We start from the raw sequence: 17465 nt of genomic DNA, 5'->3' as shown, positions 1-17465 counted from the left end.
TTAAATATGTGTAAGGGGCCTAGTTCTGTCTCATGAAAGTTCTCTGGTTGGTAGTTCAATCTCAATGATCCCAAGTGTGGCTAGGTAGCTTGATTCTGTAGGTTTTTCTTGTGCTGTCTTTGATCTCTCTGGCTCCTTCAATCCTCCCCCTTCCCCTATAAAATTCCTTGAACTCTGTTTGGCTGGGGTCTCTGCATGTGATTCTATTTATGGCTGTGTGATTCCTCTCCAAGGACAGTTGTGCTAGGCTCCTGTCTGTCATTAGTAATTTCAGGGCTCTTTAACAGATAGGAAAATGTGATGACTTCTTGAAATGAACACCCATGGCTCAGGCACTCAGTTCAACAGTTACTAAAAGGGACCCCATTAAATGGAATATCCTCTGGAAGACAAAGGACAGAATTAGTACGTCAAAAAAGAAGCCTATAGAATGAAAAAAAAACATCTTTACTGTCTATTCATTTGTCAGAGGGCTGATATCCAAACAAAATAAATATCTCAAGGAACCAGAAATCTATAAACCAAATACCCCATTTAAAAACAGGGTACAGAGGTCAACAGAGAATTTTCAACAGAGGAATCTCTAATGGTCAAGAAGCAATTCAGGACATATTCTACTTTCCTAGTCAAATGCAGATTGAAAGTACTTTGAGAGTCCATCCTATAATCATCAGCATGGTTAAGACTAAAAACTCAAGAAGCAGTACATGCTGGTGAGGATGTAGAGTAAGGGAGACAGTCTTCAAATTCTGGTGAGTGTGTCAACTTTTATACTACATTTGTAAATCAATCTTGGTATTTCTCACAAATAATTCTACCTCAAAACCCAGCTATATCACTCCTGGGCAAATACTTAAAACATGCTTCCCTATATTACAAGGATACTTCCTCAACTACATTCATAGCACCTTTATTCATAATAGGCAGAAAGTGTAAACAACCCACCTGTACTCTACCATAGAATGGATAAGGAATATTTTGTACATTTATGCCATGGAATACTGGTCATCTATTAAAAATAAGGAATATTATGTTATTTTCAGGCAGATGGATGAAATTGGAAAAGATCATTCTGAGTGAGGTAACTCAGACCAAGAAGGAATTGCATGTTATGTAGTCACTGTTAATGCATTATTACTTATAGAGTATAAGATGACCATGCTACAATCCAAATCCCCAAACAAGCTAAGTAACAATAGGGCACAAGGTAAGGTGATTGAATCTCACTCAAAAGAGGAAAAAAAATCGATATCAGTGGTGATTTCTTAGGGAGAACTGTATAGGAGAGGGTACAGGGACAGGAACATTTTGGGGTATCAAGTATGGTGGGAAGGGTCAAGGGATTTAGAGATTTGGGAGATAGAAAAGCAATCCATGTGGGGGCATTTCAGGGAAAAGCAAGAGACCTGGGATGGAGCAGGCTGCTGGGAGTATATGAGAAGGACCTTGGCTGAGACCCCAGCAGATGGGTATAAAGAGATGAAGTTGCCAACTCCTCTAGCTAGGCAGGATTTCCAATGGAGGGATGGGGACACCAATCCACCAATTCCTATCCAAAAATTTCCATGCCTACAAGATATGCAGGTATAAAGATAGAGCAGAGATTGAAGGAATAAACAACCAACTATTAACCAAACTTGAGATCTACCCCATGGAAGAGAGCCAAACTCTGACAGTCTTAATGATACTTGGTTATACTTAAGGACAGAAGCCTTGCATAACTGTCTTGTGAGTGGCTTCATCCAGCACCTGATGGCAACAGATGGATACCCACAGCCAAAAATTAGGCAGAATTCTCAGAGTCTTGTGGAAAAGTCAGAGGAAGGATAGAGGGAGCCAGATGGTGAAGAGATCAGCCCAGGGCTTTTACCAAATTCGACCAAACAGCAGAGCATAAGGACTCAGCCATTCCTGGAAGACAGAGGAAGTCATGAAGTATGTAGGCACTCCTCCCTTCCTGGATTACATTTCTCAGGAATACCCATGGGCACAGTGTCCATTTGCCACCTACAGACAAGAGAAGTCCTTGCCACCTCATTCCCTAAAGACCAATCAGTTTAAAATTCATACTGTTCCACCAATCATATTGTGCCTAGTTGCTGTATAAAAACTGGCCAAATGGGAAATATGTGGTTGGGGCCTCTTCTTGAGGTGCATGACGATCCAAGCATACTGGAACAATAAATTTCTCTTGATTTTCAAATCATCACCTTCTACGAGTTCTTCACTCGAGGGTCCCCAGTAGCTAAGGGTCATCAGAGCTTTATAACAGAGTCAAGCATTCCAGAAGGAGACCTACAGAACTAAGTCATGTGGACCCATTTGGGGTTCACACAGACTGAACTACCGATCAAAGAGCATGAATGGTCTAGACCTAGGCCTCCTAATCATATGGAACAGATGTGAAGTTTGGTCTTAAATGTGGCTCTCCTAAAAATCAGACTGGGTGTTGTCTCCTTTTGAACTTTGTTCTCTGCCTTTGGAACCCTTTCCCCTTGATGGGCTGACTTGTGTGGCTTCAGTGGGAGAGGATGCATTTAGTTCTGATGCAACTTGCTGTGTCAAAGTGGTGTGGAACCTGGTAGGGGTGGGGAGTGAGTGCCTCTCCTTTGCTGAAGAGAATGGCAGAAGGAAATGAGATGAAAACGTCAGAGGGTAGGACTGGGAGGAAAAGACAGGCAGGAAGTGATCAGGTGGTAAAGTGAATACATAAATGAATTAATGAAAACAAAAAGAAACGATAAACAGGGAGCTAGACATGTTAGCATTTAAACTTTGCTCACCACAAACTGAATAGAAACAAGTTTTTCCTGAAACATGTTAGCAACATATATTCTCATGAGCCACTTATAATTACACTAAATAGTCATGAAATATGCAATTATTTTGATATAAGACAAAGTTCTGAACATTAGATTGAAGCTTGGTGCCTTTAGTTAGTATGTACTTGTAACTGATAATTAGTATATGTCAATTACACAAAGAATGTTGTTTCAGTCAGACATTTCCCTAAGACATAAATAGGTAAGGTTATATTTAGTTATTTCCCTCCCTCTGCATATTGTTTCTTTCTCTTCTCTGATCAACATATGCGTAAAGACTATACTATAGAAATTGTTCAGTTTTTTTTAATTATTTTGATTTTTATTTACTTATTTTGAACGTTTTTTTTTCCATTCCTGATCAGGGATAAGATGAAGTCAAGAGACATCAAAAGGAAAGAGCTCAGGGACTCTAGCTCCCTGTCAAGAGGAAGTTTTTGAATTTTTATATTAGGTATTAGATAAGTAGATAGAATGCTATTGAATTTCTGCTGGGAATTCTCAACCTAAATGGTGCTGAGATAACTGTTACATATTATCACACCTTGTTTAATGTGGTTCACAGTTCCTGTGAATGGCTAGGTAAACATTCTATGAAATGAAGCACATCCTGACCATTCTTGGAATGACTCAGGATATTGCTATTGCATTGGCAGATCTACATAGTGATTATCTAAAAAAAAAAGGAAACAATCAAGCATACCAGCAACACACACATGTACACAAAATGGATGAATTGTAATGAATTAAAGATAATGCCAAAGTCGTAAGCTTTTGTGCAAAATAAACTCCTGATTCCTTTTGATTCTCTATCCATGAGTGTGTTTACCATTCTCAAACATGGGCCTGTAAGGATAAAAAATTATGAGTCCTTGTTGCTCTTTCAGACAACTGGAGTTCAGTTCTAGACAACCACCTGGTAGCTGACAAACATCTATACAAGGTTCTGATGCCTTTTTCTATCATGCAAGGATACATTCAAATAGAACAGGAATATACATAAAATGCATACAGAAATAAATATTGCAGAGTGACAAACTACTAATTTCTTCTCACTCACCCATAGTGCAAGAGTTCAAACTCTGGAGCTCAGAGCATCTTACACTATTGCTCACCAATGGAGCTCAAAGGATATGCCTAAAACTCCACATGCTCTCTTCACAGAGACACAAGTGCTACTGATCAACATCACCATTTTAATTAATTGGGCCATTTTTTATTTCTTTGTGAAATTGAGTCCTTTTTTTATTTAAAGAGTTCTTCAGCTGGTTGAATAGCTACATGTGTATTATGTGGATTTTTGCATGTGAAAGGTGGGATCCACAGAGGACAGAAAGGAGGGTCCTAGCACCTGAAGCCTGAGTTCCATTTGACAGCCATCTGAATATTAGCTCTGAAACAGAACTTTGGTTCTCTGCAAAAGCAGCATGTGCTCTTCACCGGTGAAGAGTCTCTCCCAATCTACATGTTGTTTGTTTTAAGAATATGAAAGCATGTTAACTGTGGGAAAATATCAGGTGAGTTCACTGGTCTTAAGGAACAAGGTCAGGGAATTGGACATTCAGACAGGGAGAAAGGGTGTGAGGGAAGACAGAAAGTCTGAGCCTGAGAGGTATGTTCTTTATATTTTTTTCTTCCTCTGTGCTTAGGGCCAGCCTAGAAGTTCATATATTTCCCACCATAGCTGATAACTTTATCTGCCTTCCCAAGATTGTGAATTGTGACATACCTGGCTTCAATATGTACTTTTTTACTTCTTTCCAGAGGGTGATTATTGCAGAGTCTTTTAATTTAGATGCTTTACTTAATTTAGACAATAACAATGATGTTTAAACAAAGAAACCATGTTCTAAGTGTTCAATAAATACAGAGTAACAAATTATTTTATTGATAGTTTACAGAAAGGGGGTATAATGACTAGGCTGAGCGAGATTTTTTTCTCTGTTCTTTTTATTACAACTGAAGATGGAAAATACAATTTTTTTGTACAGTAAATGGTTTATGTAGAAGAAGGACCTGCATTTTATTGCATACTTTTAAATAAGAAGGGAACTTCATAGAGTTTTGGAGTCCACCAGAATAAGGTTTTAGGGGTACGTGGCATAACTGATGGAAAAAGAGGTTCCAGTAGTCATCTCATTAAATCATGACAAAAAGGTCAAGATTACAAGGCCAGACTGGAAATCTTGTTTACTTTGTCCTATGTTGTCTTCTTCCCTTTAGGCATTTCTGATAGGTCCAAGGTGCCTTGTGGTCTGAATGTACAAAATTTTAATTGTCTGTGATCCTTTTAATCTTTCTTTCTAGTAGGTGTGTCTCTGTTGCTCCCATTAGTTTAAATGTTTTGTGCATGTAACTGTTCAGCCACACAGGTGGTGTTGTGCATGTAGCCCAGGCAAAGGACAAGGGAAAGAAGTGTCAAGAAAACTTACATTTTAATGTAACATGTTAATTTCACCAAGACTTTTGCTTCACTCATAAAATACCAGTGTCTTTCCATTTATCCACCTATTGAACCTTCCTGACCCTGAACCTGGTAGTGAGGTTGGTAACAGTCAAAGACCACACAGAGAGAACATCCAGGTTTATAAGTGTACAACTAAGCATCTAGTTAGTCTGTCTGGGGAGAAGCCATGTGACAATGCCAAGCTGTGTTTCTGACTCCACTAGGCCCCTGTTCCCACAGTCCGTCCAACTGTTCCCCATGTCAAGAGCAGTTGCAAAAATATCAGTCATTGAACATCCTTTTGTTTCCAACCATCTGAGCATGTCAGAAAGAAGCCACAGGTTCTGAGTTCCCCAGGTAAGACATGTGTCCCATGCCCATTGTTTATTCAAATCCAGAACTTTCCCATTTTAATGCCAGCAACTACAAAGTTTAGCCACCTGGTCAAAGACCCAGCGCTCCCCACATGTGTGGCAGATATCTGTAGCAAAGGAGCTGTTCTTGGGCTGCCTTATTGCCCTCAGTGTATCCATGAGATCCTGACAAAGTTGGGCAAATCCTTCTACAGTGACTTGAGTAAATTCATCATAGCACTCCAGAGGGGCAGGATATTGTTCCACATTCATCTTGCTCCAGTTGGCTGTGTGCTGCAAAAGGTCCTTCAGGAAGGGCATGGAGAATTCATTGTTGTAGAAGTTGATATTGGAGATCTGAGAGCATTGTTTGAATACAGGTAGGAGAACATTGAGCTGGGAGTCTTTCATCCTACACCCCTGCAAATCCAGAGTCTCAAGAGTGCCTGCCACTTTCATGAGGAGACCTCTCAGAGGCATAAGATCCAAATCCAGTAAGACCACACCTCTCAATTCCAGATGTTTTAGCTGAAAGAGGCTCTGACAGCAGACAAAGGAATCCAAATCTCTCTGTGACATCAGGGAGTAAGTAATGGAGAGGGTCTTCAAGGGTGTCATCAAGCACCTAGAGATAAAGGAGACAGATGGTTAGTTCTGGCAAATGGGCTTGGAGAGGTTTGGCAGGGATATACAGAGTGGGAGCAGGAATCAGGTGCCCCAAGATCAGTTTGACTAAGTGATTAAGGACATCATCTATGATGCTTCCTGTTGGAAACTGCTCAGTCATGTCAACCTCATAATTTATCTCCTGGCCTCACTCTAAACCTGAAAACCAGTTCATCCCCTAATCGCAGAAAGCAGCAGAAGAAATCCCATCCCAATAGAATTCTGACAGGATCTCAATATTTGCTGTGGGTTTACTGAATCTGTATTCTATCATTCCCTCTGCAGTCATTCTTGCGCTCATTTATAGCCCAAGCTCTACCTCCTGTCCCATGTATTCAGCAGTATTCGGGCTCAAAACTTTTAACCCATGGGAACTGGGTGATGATAGAAGGCTGTTCTAACAGATCTGAGCATATAGCTCCTGTTAACCCTGTACTTGTGAGTCCCCCAACTCCTCACTACACACTTCCATTCCTCTTCAGTTTCCGTTTGATTGTGCATCCATGATTCTAGGAAGAATTACAACTGAACCTTACTTTCCTACTTCATGAGTGCTCATTTGAGACACTGATTTACCTTGTAAAATTTCCCTTGTATAACTGAGTATTCATGGAAACAGGACATAACTTCCAGTCTTTGGAGTCTCTAAATATTTCTTCCTAGTGACTGGTTGGCATCATGTCCCTATAACCCTTAAGAAAAGTGAGATAGATTTGCTCTGATAGCTGAACCAGCTCTCCATCATGGCTTACCCTAGGACCTGATTCATCTGGAATCTGAGAAAATGGACGCAGAACATGAAAAGATGCTGCAGACAGTTGAATTTGGAGAACTGAGAAGCAAACTTGTTGATACACTTGACTTCAGTGACTCTTGTTCTATTGGGTAAATGGAAGTCGATTTTGTGGAGGGGTGCCAGGAAGACTTTGCGAAGATTTCTCATCTGCCCGAAATAGGGGGCAAAATGTGTCAACTCTATCAGAGTCCATTCAGTATTTAGTTCTAACTCCATGATATGCTCTGGATCAAAAACATGGAAGATCTGTCTGAGAGCTCTTTCTGGCAGAGTCCAGATTTTCATCTTTGTACAGCAGAAATATAGGGAGCCCTTTCTCTCCTGGGCCCACTTCAAGAACCATGTTTGTGCTTCATCAAGGCAGGACCTGATGCACAGGTCAACTGTGACCTTTAGACGCTGCCTCAGTCCATATCTGGGACCGACCTGCAGAGCTTTCTTTTCATCCAAGATCTCTGCTGAATAGTCACTGTCCTCTGAATCAGTCCATATGTTCCAGAAGCTATGGTGCACATTCCTCAGGTCGAGAAACTGTAGTTTTTTCCTCCTGCAGGTGAAACATAAGAATGATGGCAGACCCTGAATTAGCTTTTATTACATATATCTAAACTCATCTCTCTTCCCTGCTAAAGTGTACATTTTTTTTCAGGACCTGATATCCAAGTTGGACTCAGGCTTGCTACTGAAGCTTTCCTGTGCTTCTGTACACATGAATACTTTTCTTTCAATAAGGTACACTTTACTTCTCCTTACTTATATTATTAGTACTTGTGGGAATGTCAGGGATAGACTCATTCCACTGTGAGGCCACATTTACTCTAGTCCATATTCAAGGCTAATCCATGTCCAACTGTGCTCAGTACAAGTAAACAGTAGCTGTCAAGAACCCTGTATCCCTGCCTGATGATGCCATCAGAATCATGTGATCCATTTATGACAAAGCTAATCTCTCTGACAATGTCTAATGTGTACTCCTTCTACTCCCTTCTACAGGACTTGGAAATTGCTTACCTGGTGTGAAACCCTATGGTTCGACGAATGTCTACTCCATCTAGCACAGCCTGCAATGTTTCCAGGTCAGTAGTCCTCATCAATGCCCCCACAGGGAGACAGTGGAAAGGCCAGGCTATCACCAATGCCTTTATGAGCTTGATATGTCTGCCATCAAAGGCCTCCTTGAAAAGTGCTGGGAAGAGTCCATGGGCCATCTCCTCCAGTTCAGACATGCCTAGAGCTTCCTCTCTCACCAGAGTCTGAATTGCCAGCTTCTGGAGTGTGGGTGGGGTATGAACACTCATCTTCTTAAGGTCTCCAATCAGAAGAATCCTGGGGAAGGAGTCAGAAATGAATATATGTTTAAGAGAATGTTTATAAAACTTACTCACTATCACATCAACCACTAAGCTTCTGAGTTACTGCTCATGCAATGGTAGAGACATCAATTTACCTCTTCATTCTAAGAGGTCATAGAAAGACAGTCCCCCACAGTGGCATCATGGCAGACTCTCTCTCACCCAAATGGGTATATGATTTTTGGATCAAAAATTTTGTTTGTGACACACTCTTTAAAAAAAATTGAAAGTAATATTGAATTGACACGACTCACAGGACTTAATGTGGATGGCCTAAGACAACATGTGCATCACAAGCGAGATAGAACCTTAAGAGACCAGCCTCAATGGATAGGCATGGTCCCCATGTGAGGGAAGGGCCCAGTCACCCATCTCAAAATTTTTAACCTAGAATTGTTCCCATCTAAAGAAAAACTTGTACAAAAAAATGAATCAGATATTGAAGGAAAGACCATCTAGAGACTGCCTACCCTGGGATCCATCCCATCAGCAGACACTAATCCCCGACACTATAGTTGGCGCCAAGATGTGCTTACAGATATGAGCCTGGTATGGCTGTTCTCTGAGAGGCTGTGTCAGCATGTAAGACAATTGCAGACACTTATAGGCAACCATTGGACTGAGCAAGGGGTACCCAATGGAAGGCTTAGGGAAGAACAGAAGAGGTGAAAGAGATTAAAACCCCATAGGAATAACATCAATATCCACTAACGTGACCCCTCAGAGCTCTGACAGATGAAACAACCACCCAAAGTTTGTACATGGGTTCATCCATGGCTCTGGATCAATATGTAGCTGATGATTGAATTATCTGGTATCCATGGGAATGGAGATCCTTGGTACTGTGGAGGCTTGTTGGGGACTGGTTGTGTGTGTGTAAGGGAGTATTGTCTTACAGTCAGAGTGGATAAATGATGGTCAGGGGCTGGCAAAGGGAAGACTGGGAAAATGAACAACAATTCAAATGTAATTAAATAATAAAAAAAAAACAAAACAACCAACAAAAGAAAAATGCAACAAACAACAATCATGGAAGCAGTAAACACACACATACACACAAAACCTTGTGTCTTGGATCAATACTGACCCACTAAGCATGATGATGACAATGGGTTCCTATAATTTTCAGGGTATCCTGGGTCTCAAATATAGACCATAACAAAAAAAATCAAAGCTGTGTGAAAGTGATATAAGGCAAAGCCTAAGGTAAGACATTGAGTGAGACATTAAGACACTCCAAGTGTAACTCCAGCTATTGTGAGTTAAAGGTGTTCAAAGATACATGGTCCCCAGGTCTCCAGGTAAGCCAGTGACTCACAAAAACAAGCACAAACATTGAGTGAATGGAAATGTGAGGGAACTCACTAGTAATCTTAGTACTGAGGAGTCTTATGAGTCAAAACGTTATTGCTTTTCACCCTACCCAATGCCACATGGCCATTTGTAGGACAGCTTAAACAAAATAGAAAATCAACCATAATAATGAAATCACCAGGTTAACATGTACGTTTGTGATGAAGCTAAAACTTCATTTGGAATTAAATCCCAGGTGTTCAATGTATTCCTCTAAGAAGAAAAAATTAACATGTTTTGTCCTAACTTGGATTCTAAATGTCTCTACATCAAACCCAGGGGAATATCATTACCTACTAGTTCTGAACACTGTAGACAGGTCTCTGAGTGCTGGTCAAACAAGACGGTTATTCAGGCTGCAGTTCTCTGAATGTGTTCTCTGGCTCCAGTGAAGCCTTTATATACCTCTCTGCTCACCACACCCTTTTGTAGCCACACCCACCAATCCCAAGCTGGAATTGGAGTAAATGATTAAACTCCACCCTTTTAATCATATTTGTAACATGCAACCTTTTCAGTGATTGAATCAGAGCTCTCAACCTCATTTGACAGCTCATGTGGGGAGGTTATGGAACAAAGGGAACACATCTCTATTGTTGGAGAGAGTGCAAACTTGCACAACCACTTGTAAGATCAATCTGGCAGTTTCTCAAATAATTGAGATTCAATCTACCTTCTAGACCCAGCGTTACCACTCCCAGACAGAAAGCCAAAGAGGACCCACAATACCAATGGAAATTTTCTGTTCGATGCAAATTCTACTCTTTTTTTTTAAACGTATTTTCCTCAATTACATTTCCAATGCTATCCCAAAAGTCCCCCACCCCCTCTCCCCCTAATCTGCTACCCACCCATTCCCATTTTTTTGCCCTGGCATTCCCCTGTACTGGGGCATATAAAGTTTGCCTGTGCAATGGGCCTCTCTTTCCAGTGATGGCCGACTAGGCCAGCTTTTGATACATATGCAGCTAGAGTCAAGAGCTCTGGGGTACTGGTTAGTTCATAATGTTGCACCTACAGGGTTGCAGATCTCTTTAGCTCCTTGGATACTTTCTCTAGCTCCTCCCTTAGGGGCCCAGAATTCCTAGGCAAATAGTTGGACCTGGAGGCATCATCCTGAGTGAGGTAACACAATCACAAAAGAACTCAAAAGATATGTACTCACTGATAACTGGATATTAGCAAATCCTACGCTTAAAAGAAGACTAATTAACCAGTTGTAGGTAGGAAAACAAAACAAAGTCAAAGACAATTTAGCAGATCTGAGTGTTAGAAAGTTGTGTTATAAACTTTTGTTTATTTATATTGTTCTGCTTTTAGATTATAAATTCTTTGATTGTCTATTACAGCTACCATTTTTCTGTTTTTCTGGGATTTCTGTGTCTTTGAATGTATTCTCTATTTCTTTGGGATTTGTTATTGCTGTTGTTGTTGGTGATTCTACTTTATTTTTTTGATGGGGTGGGATTGGCTCTCTTTTTCCTGTAGGTTTATTTATTTTGTCCTGTTCCAAGTTGTGTGTTTTTCTTTTCTTTTGATTTTCTGTTGCTCTTTTTGTTTATTTGTTCATTTCTCTGTTTGTTTTTCAAGCAGGGTCTCATTGTATGTTAAACTGTTCTGTAACTCACTTGCTAGGCCAGGCTGGAGGTGGTCCTGCCTCTTCCTCCCCTGTCCTGGCAGTACACTTGTGTTCTGCCACACATGTTTCTGGATTCTTTAAGTGCCTGTTTCTTTTCTCAGGAGAGATACAAAGGGTGTGGATTGAGATGGAAAATAATGTGGAAATGACCTCAGAGGACTTGGGGGAGTTGAAGCCATAACCACAACACATTGTATGAAAAAAATATTTTCAGTAAGGGAGAAGCAAAGAAAAGGGGAGGGAGATATGACTGAGTATTTAGAGCACTGGCTTCTCTAACAGATACCTTAGGTTCATATCCCAGCTTCTGTTTGTCAGCTCCTGTGTCTTTTTCCCCCCATGCTTCTAACTCCTAAACCATCTCTTTATCCCATATCTGATTAACATGAAGGAGTGCCAGCTTAGCACATTGTCTACAGATAATGCCACCGAGATAGGAACTAGACAGGCTGAAGGCTCATACTTCACAAAGAGGCAGAGATAGTATCTTCTTTAATTTGCATGTAGACAGGGTTATAGATGGGGACTATTTCACCTAGGCAGCCATAACGAATAGCATGGGGGTTCATTACAGGAAAGGATCTCAGTATCCACACTTGATAAGTGAGATAGTTCAGTTTTAGAAGCTTGAAAATTGTGAGCTATAGAACTCTTGATCATGAGAGAGCCCCCAACATGGAGAAGGCAAAGTGGCTCCTTGAATCAGACACAATCTTGAGGAAAGTGCCTCAAGAGAAGTTCTTCCCAAACTTGTAGCTAGCAAGCCTTTTCATGGTGTACACTGGACTGGAAGGAAACTGATCTATATTCTGTACTTTCATAGGAACCAGTGTCATTGATGCTGTCCCCCCGGAAGAAGTGATTCTGGAATGACCCCTGAGGTTACTCTCTAGGCACATCTGGTAGAGATTTTCAAGATATGCAAAGGTTGAGGATCAAGGCTAGATGTTACCATTGTCCTGTGACAGCCACATTTCTGGAGAAAATCAATGGGAGAGGCCAAGATCATCAGTTCCTTTGGATTTTGAGCCTGTAGTCTCTGGATTTTGCCTGTTAAATTCAATTGTCAGTCAAGGAAGAAAATGTTTGCTCATAGCTTTGGGCAGCAAACAGGTGTTGGTCTGACCCTCACAATGTTCCTTCCCAGGTCATACTGGTGTGGCTCAGAGGTGAAAAAAGAAAGGAATTGTGTGTGCTAGGAAGAAGTGAATGGCTAAATACTATAGGCACAGTTGTTGAAGCAGCTGCTACATCTGAATAGGTGGTAGAGAGCACCAAGCTACCAGAATAAAAGCTCTGGGTACCAGATGAGCAAGGGGGCTAGAAGTTTTATGGCCAAACAGAGAACAATGCTTAGTAACAGGATCTCAGCTGCAGTCAGGTCCAGAGGACACCCTCAAACAAAGACAGATATAAAAAATACCCCCCAAACCCCCACAAACAAACAAGAAACAAACCAGATCTAGAAAACCTTTGAGGCTTTCCATTCTTCTACTCTGATGAGCATGGGACAGAAGGTCAACCTCACCAGGACAGGGCTCCTTGAACCTTTGTGCAACAATACCACCCAAACAACAGATTCTACTGTGCATGAAATTCCCCAAGGACAGCGTGGAAAAGCTGCTCAGAGGGACACAGGTCAATCACAGAAAATCTCTAGAAAAAAAACTTATTGCAATATAACATGATCAGGGATCTATTGTCTCCCATTGAGCACAAAGCCTGGACGTGAAGAAAGCTTTTGCCCACCATTGGGTATGTATACAAAGCCTCCATTCCAACTCTGAGGTGTGACATTCTTAATGCATGCTGAAAAAGTATATACACATCAATGTCTGGGTTTGGTGACTGTAAATGGGATGTATCACCAGGTGAGCCAGTGTCTAGATTGTCATTTATTTAGTCTCTACTCCACAATTTGTCTCTGTATCTCCTTACATGTTCCCCCGTTTTGCCCCCCCCCCCCACACACACCTTTAATCTGGAATTTAAGTGGTGGAGATTAAACTAGGACATCCAATTTCAGTTGTGGATTAGAGGGTGTGGCTACAATAGGGAGGGGTTTAGCACAGAGGTATATAAAGGCACCAGTCGATCCAGAGAACACATTCAGAGACCAGCAGCCTGGATAACTATCTGGTGGAGCTGGGACTTTGAGACCTATCTGCAGTGCTCAACTGGTATGAACTGGGTTTTCCTTGGGTAATGCAGTTTGATGTAGAGAAGTTTAGACTCCTTTAGAGGAACAGGTTGAAGACCTTGAGTTTCATTCCACATGAATTTTTAGCCTCATCACCGATATATTTTCATGATAGCTTGCAGAGTTCATTAGTATGATTCATATTTTTTTTGAGACAAGGATTCTGTATCTCGTTCAAACTCTCTTAGAACTGGCCCTGTGACTCCGGGGAAGATGGAAATCAGATCATTCTGAGTAACCTGTTCTCTCATGTTTCCATGTTTCCCCTTCTCTGAATTTGTGTGTTGTGTGTGTGTGTGTGTGTGTGGGGGGTGTATGTGTGTGTGTGTGTGTGTGTGTGAAAGAAAGAGAGAGAGACACCCTGGCTCACACTGTAGACCTGTAGACCATGTATGTTTGATCTTCAGTGCCCAATTGTTCGAATGATACTTGTGAGTTATGCATATGTATTGCCTTAGGCTTTGCATTTCATGTTTTCCACATAGCTTTGTTCTGTGTACATGATCTTCTTCCCATACACAGGAAACCCTAAAAATTGTAGAAATGCACTGAAGTCATTCTGCTTCCTGTGAATTAATATTGATCTGCATCACAAGGATTTATGTTTGTTTGTTTGTTTGGTTGGTCAGTCGGTTGGTTTTGTTTGATTTTGGAATTTTTTTAAGATTGTTTTTGAGAAAGGGTCACACAAAAAGTATTATTTTGATTTGAAAATTATGTGCTCATTTGGTTTTTATAAAGACCCCGTTGTGGGAGTCTGTCTTTCCACCACCAGTTTAGGTTGAAGAGGTAAACTGATTTCTCTGTCACTGTCAGAGTAGTAACTCTGAAGATTAGTGGTTGATGTAATGGTGAGGAAGTTTTACAAACTTTGTCTTGAAAGTATATTTTTTTCTGAATCCTTCCCAAGGAGCCTTCTGACTGGAGACCGAAGAGGATGAATGTTCAGACTCCATCCACACTCCAGAAGCTGGCATTACAGGCTCTGCTGAGAGATGAGGCTTTGGCCTTGTCCTCTCTGGATGAGGTACCTTTTCTGCTCTTCCCAGCACTGTTCAAGGAGGCCTTTGCTGGCAGACTTAAGAAGCTCATTAAGGCAATGGTGGCAACCTGGACTTTTCCCTGTCTCCCTGTGGGGTCTTTGATGAAGTCACCTAACCTGGAGACCTTACAGGCTGTGCTAGATGGAATAGATATGCGACTGACAAGAGAATCTCACACCAGGTGAGTAATAATCAAGTCGTGTATAAGGGAGCATTTGGGTACACAGCAGAGATTGTGGGGTCAGGGAGAATGGCTTCTGATGGGATCATCAGGCAGTGGTGCAGGAACCTTGAAGTTATCGTCTTCTTGGACTAAGGACAGTTGTCAGTGGATTACAGCTTCTATAAGTAGCCTCTAGAATGAGCCTATCCCTGGTTTTCCCATAACCACTATTAATGGGACTAAGGAGAAATAAAGAGTACCTTAGTGGAATGAAAGTGGTCAGGTCTACACACACAGCTCAAGGAAAGATTCTGTAGCATGCTTGTGTGCACATTGCACTCTGTTTAATAGAAATTATACCTTACCAATGTGTGTGTACTTGTGTTTAGAGTCAGGTAGTCAAAGCTGACTGAGGGTTGTCATGTATGCTGACATTTGACATGTTTCACTCCCAGCAAGGGAAAATTTCAGGTTCTGGACCTGAGGAATGTGTACCATGCCTTCTGGGACATATGGGCTGGTGCAGAGGATGGTAGCTGTTCTTCAGAGCCCTTGGATGAGAAGCCTACAGTAGTGAAATTCCGTCGCAGATATGCACAGAGGAGGCAGCTGAAGGTGGTAGCTGACCTGTGCCTCAGTCCCCACCATGATGAAACACAAGCATACTTCTTGAAGTGGGCCCAGCAGAGAAAGGACTCCCTACATTTGTGCTATATAAACGTAAAGATCTGGGCTATGCACGTGAACTTTGTCTTAGAGATTTTGAATGTTTTTCATCCAGAGCACATCGAGAAATTCGAACTGAACACTGAGTGGAATGTGTTCAATCTGGCCCGTTTGGCTCCCTGCTTCTGGCAGATGAGAAATCTTCGCAAACTTCTCCTGGCACCCTTCTATGAGAACAGCTTCAAGATTGCCAATAGGACAGGAGACAGAGAAGACAAGTGTGTCAAGGAGTTCATTTCTATCTTCTCCAAATTCAATTGTCTCCAGGATCTCTCCATGCGTGGTGTTCACTTTCTCACAGACCACATGAGTCAGGTCTTCAGGTAAGCAAGGATGGAGAGCTGGGTTACCTAGCAGAGCATTTCTTCTTGTCCATTTTAAGGATTATTCCTGTAGCATGCCTGCCAGTCAGTCACGTGAAACAATTTTAGGGACTCTTTAGAATATGGACATTATGTGTAGTGATTCAAAGTCTCAAATGAGTACTCCTGAAGCAGAAGACTGAAGGGAGGTAAGGAGTAGCTCAGATCAGGTCAGAAGGGACTGTAATTCTTCTTAGAATCACAGCCAACAGGGAGGTGAGGATGTAGTTAGGAGATGGGGGCGACCATCAAAGCAAGGAGGTGAGCTCTGTGCTAAGATCTGTGGGAACAGCCTACTATCTTCCCCTGCTTTCCCATGAGTAAAGGTTTTTGAGCCCCAGTACTGTGGAATAAAAGAGACATGAGGGATTGTGTGGAACTGTAATGGATAGGAAGAGTGACTGTTCAGATGCTGGGATTAAATGCAGCTTTGAATGAGCCCACATGTAATATCCCTAGATCCTGTCAGGACTCTCTTGGTATGGAAATTCCTCTTTGTGTCTTAGGTGCTAAATAGGTTTTCTGCTTGAGACTGAAGCCAGCTGATTAGGTGTGGGTTTGACTTGACTAAGCTGATCTCAAAAGGAAGCATCTCAGATAATATCTATGGTCATTTGGTCACACTGAACTTAGTCACTTGGTCACTTGACGACTGTGTAAACCCCACTCCATGTTCTCCATTACCTTTTGCCTGAACTAACCATCTGGTCTCATTTATCTCTAGGTGCCTGATGATACCCTTGGAGTCCCTCTCCATCACTCACTACCAAATTTCACAGTCAGACTTGGATTTGTTCTCTTGCTGTCAGAGTCTCTTTCAGCTAAAACATCTGGAGATGAAAGGTGTGGTCTTACAGGTTTTGGATGTGAGGCCTCTGAGAGGTTTCTTAGAGAAAGTGGTTAAAAACTCTTGAGACTCTGAATTTGCAGGGATGTAGGATGAAGGACTACCAGCTCAATGCACTCCTACCTTCCCTCATACAATGCTCTCAGCTCACCAAGATCAACTTCTACAACAATGACTTCTCCATGCCCATCCTGCAGAACCTTTTACAGCACACAGCCATCTGGAGCAAGATGAATGTGGAACAATACCCTGCCCCTCTGGAGTGCTATAATGAGTTGGGTCATGTCGCTGTAGAAAGATTTGCCCAATTTTTCAGGATCTCATGGATACACTGAGGGCAATAAGGCAGCCCAAGTGCCTCTCTTTTGCTACACGTGTATGCCACAAATGTGGCGAGTGTTGTGTCTATGGCAAGAGAGCCAGACTTTGCTTTTGCTAGCGGTGAACATGGATACAGAATTTCTACATGTGAATCAATGACAGGTTTGGGACATAACTCTCATCTGGGGTGCTCAGAGACTGTGACTTTAGGCAGTGTACAGATGCTTGGAAAGAAAAGGATGAACAGTAATTGGGACCTTGGAGGCTGAGCTTGACATGGGGAACAGACTGTGCAGTTAGGTGCCTTGTGGAGTGATAAAGACAACTTGGATGGTATGAGTGGACTCTGCCAGGACAGATTAGCTAGATCCTTTGT

General features: G+C 41.7%; 1 protein-coding gene and 1 pseudogene across 1 annotated transcript; one reads left to right on the top strand and one right to left on the bottom strand.

The window, feature by feature from the left end:
* Positions 1-5678: 5678 nt before the first annotated feature.
* On the bottom strand, positions 5679-8381 carry Gm46935 (predicted gene, 46935). The gene is made up of 3 exons (XM_017321261.1): positions 8095-8381; positions 7040-7630; positions 5679-6246 (listed from the first exon to the last, which is right to left on the bottom strand). The coding sequence occupies exons 1-3, from the start codon at positions 8379-8381 to the stop codon at positions 5679-5681; spliced, it is 1446 nt and encodes a 481-aa protein (XP_017176750.1).
* On the top strand, positions 14537-17260 carry Gm7961 (predicted gene 7961; annotated as a pseudogene).

The sequence above is a fragment of the Mus musculus genome, chromosome 5 (genome assembly GCF_000001635.26).
Source record: "Mus musculus strain C57BL/6J chromosome 5, GRCm38.p6 C57BL/6J".
Classification (NCBI taxonomy): domain Eukaryota; kingdom Metazoa; phylum Chordata; class Mammalia; order Rodentia; family Muridae; genus Mus; species Mus musculus.
This window is presented reverse-complemented; position numbering and strand designations above follow the sequence as displayed.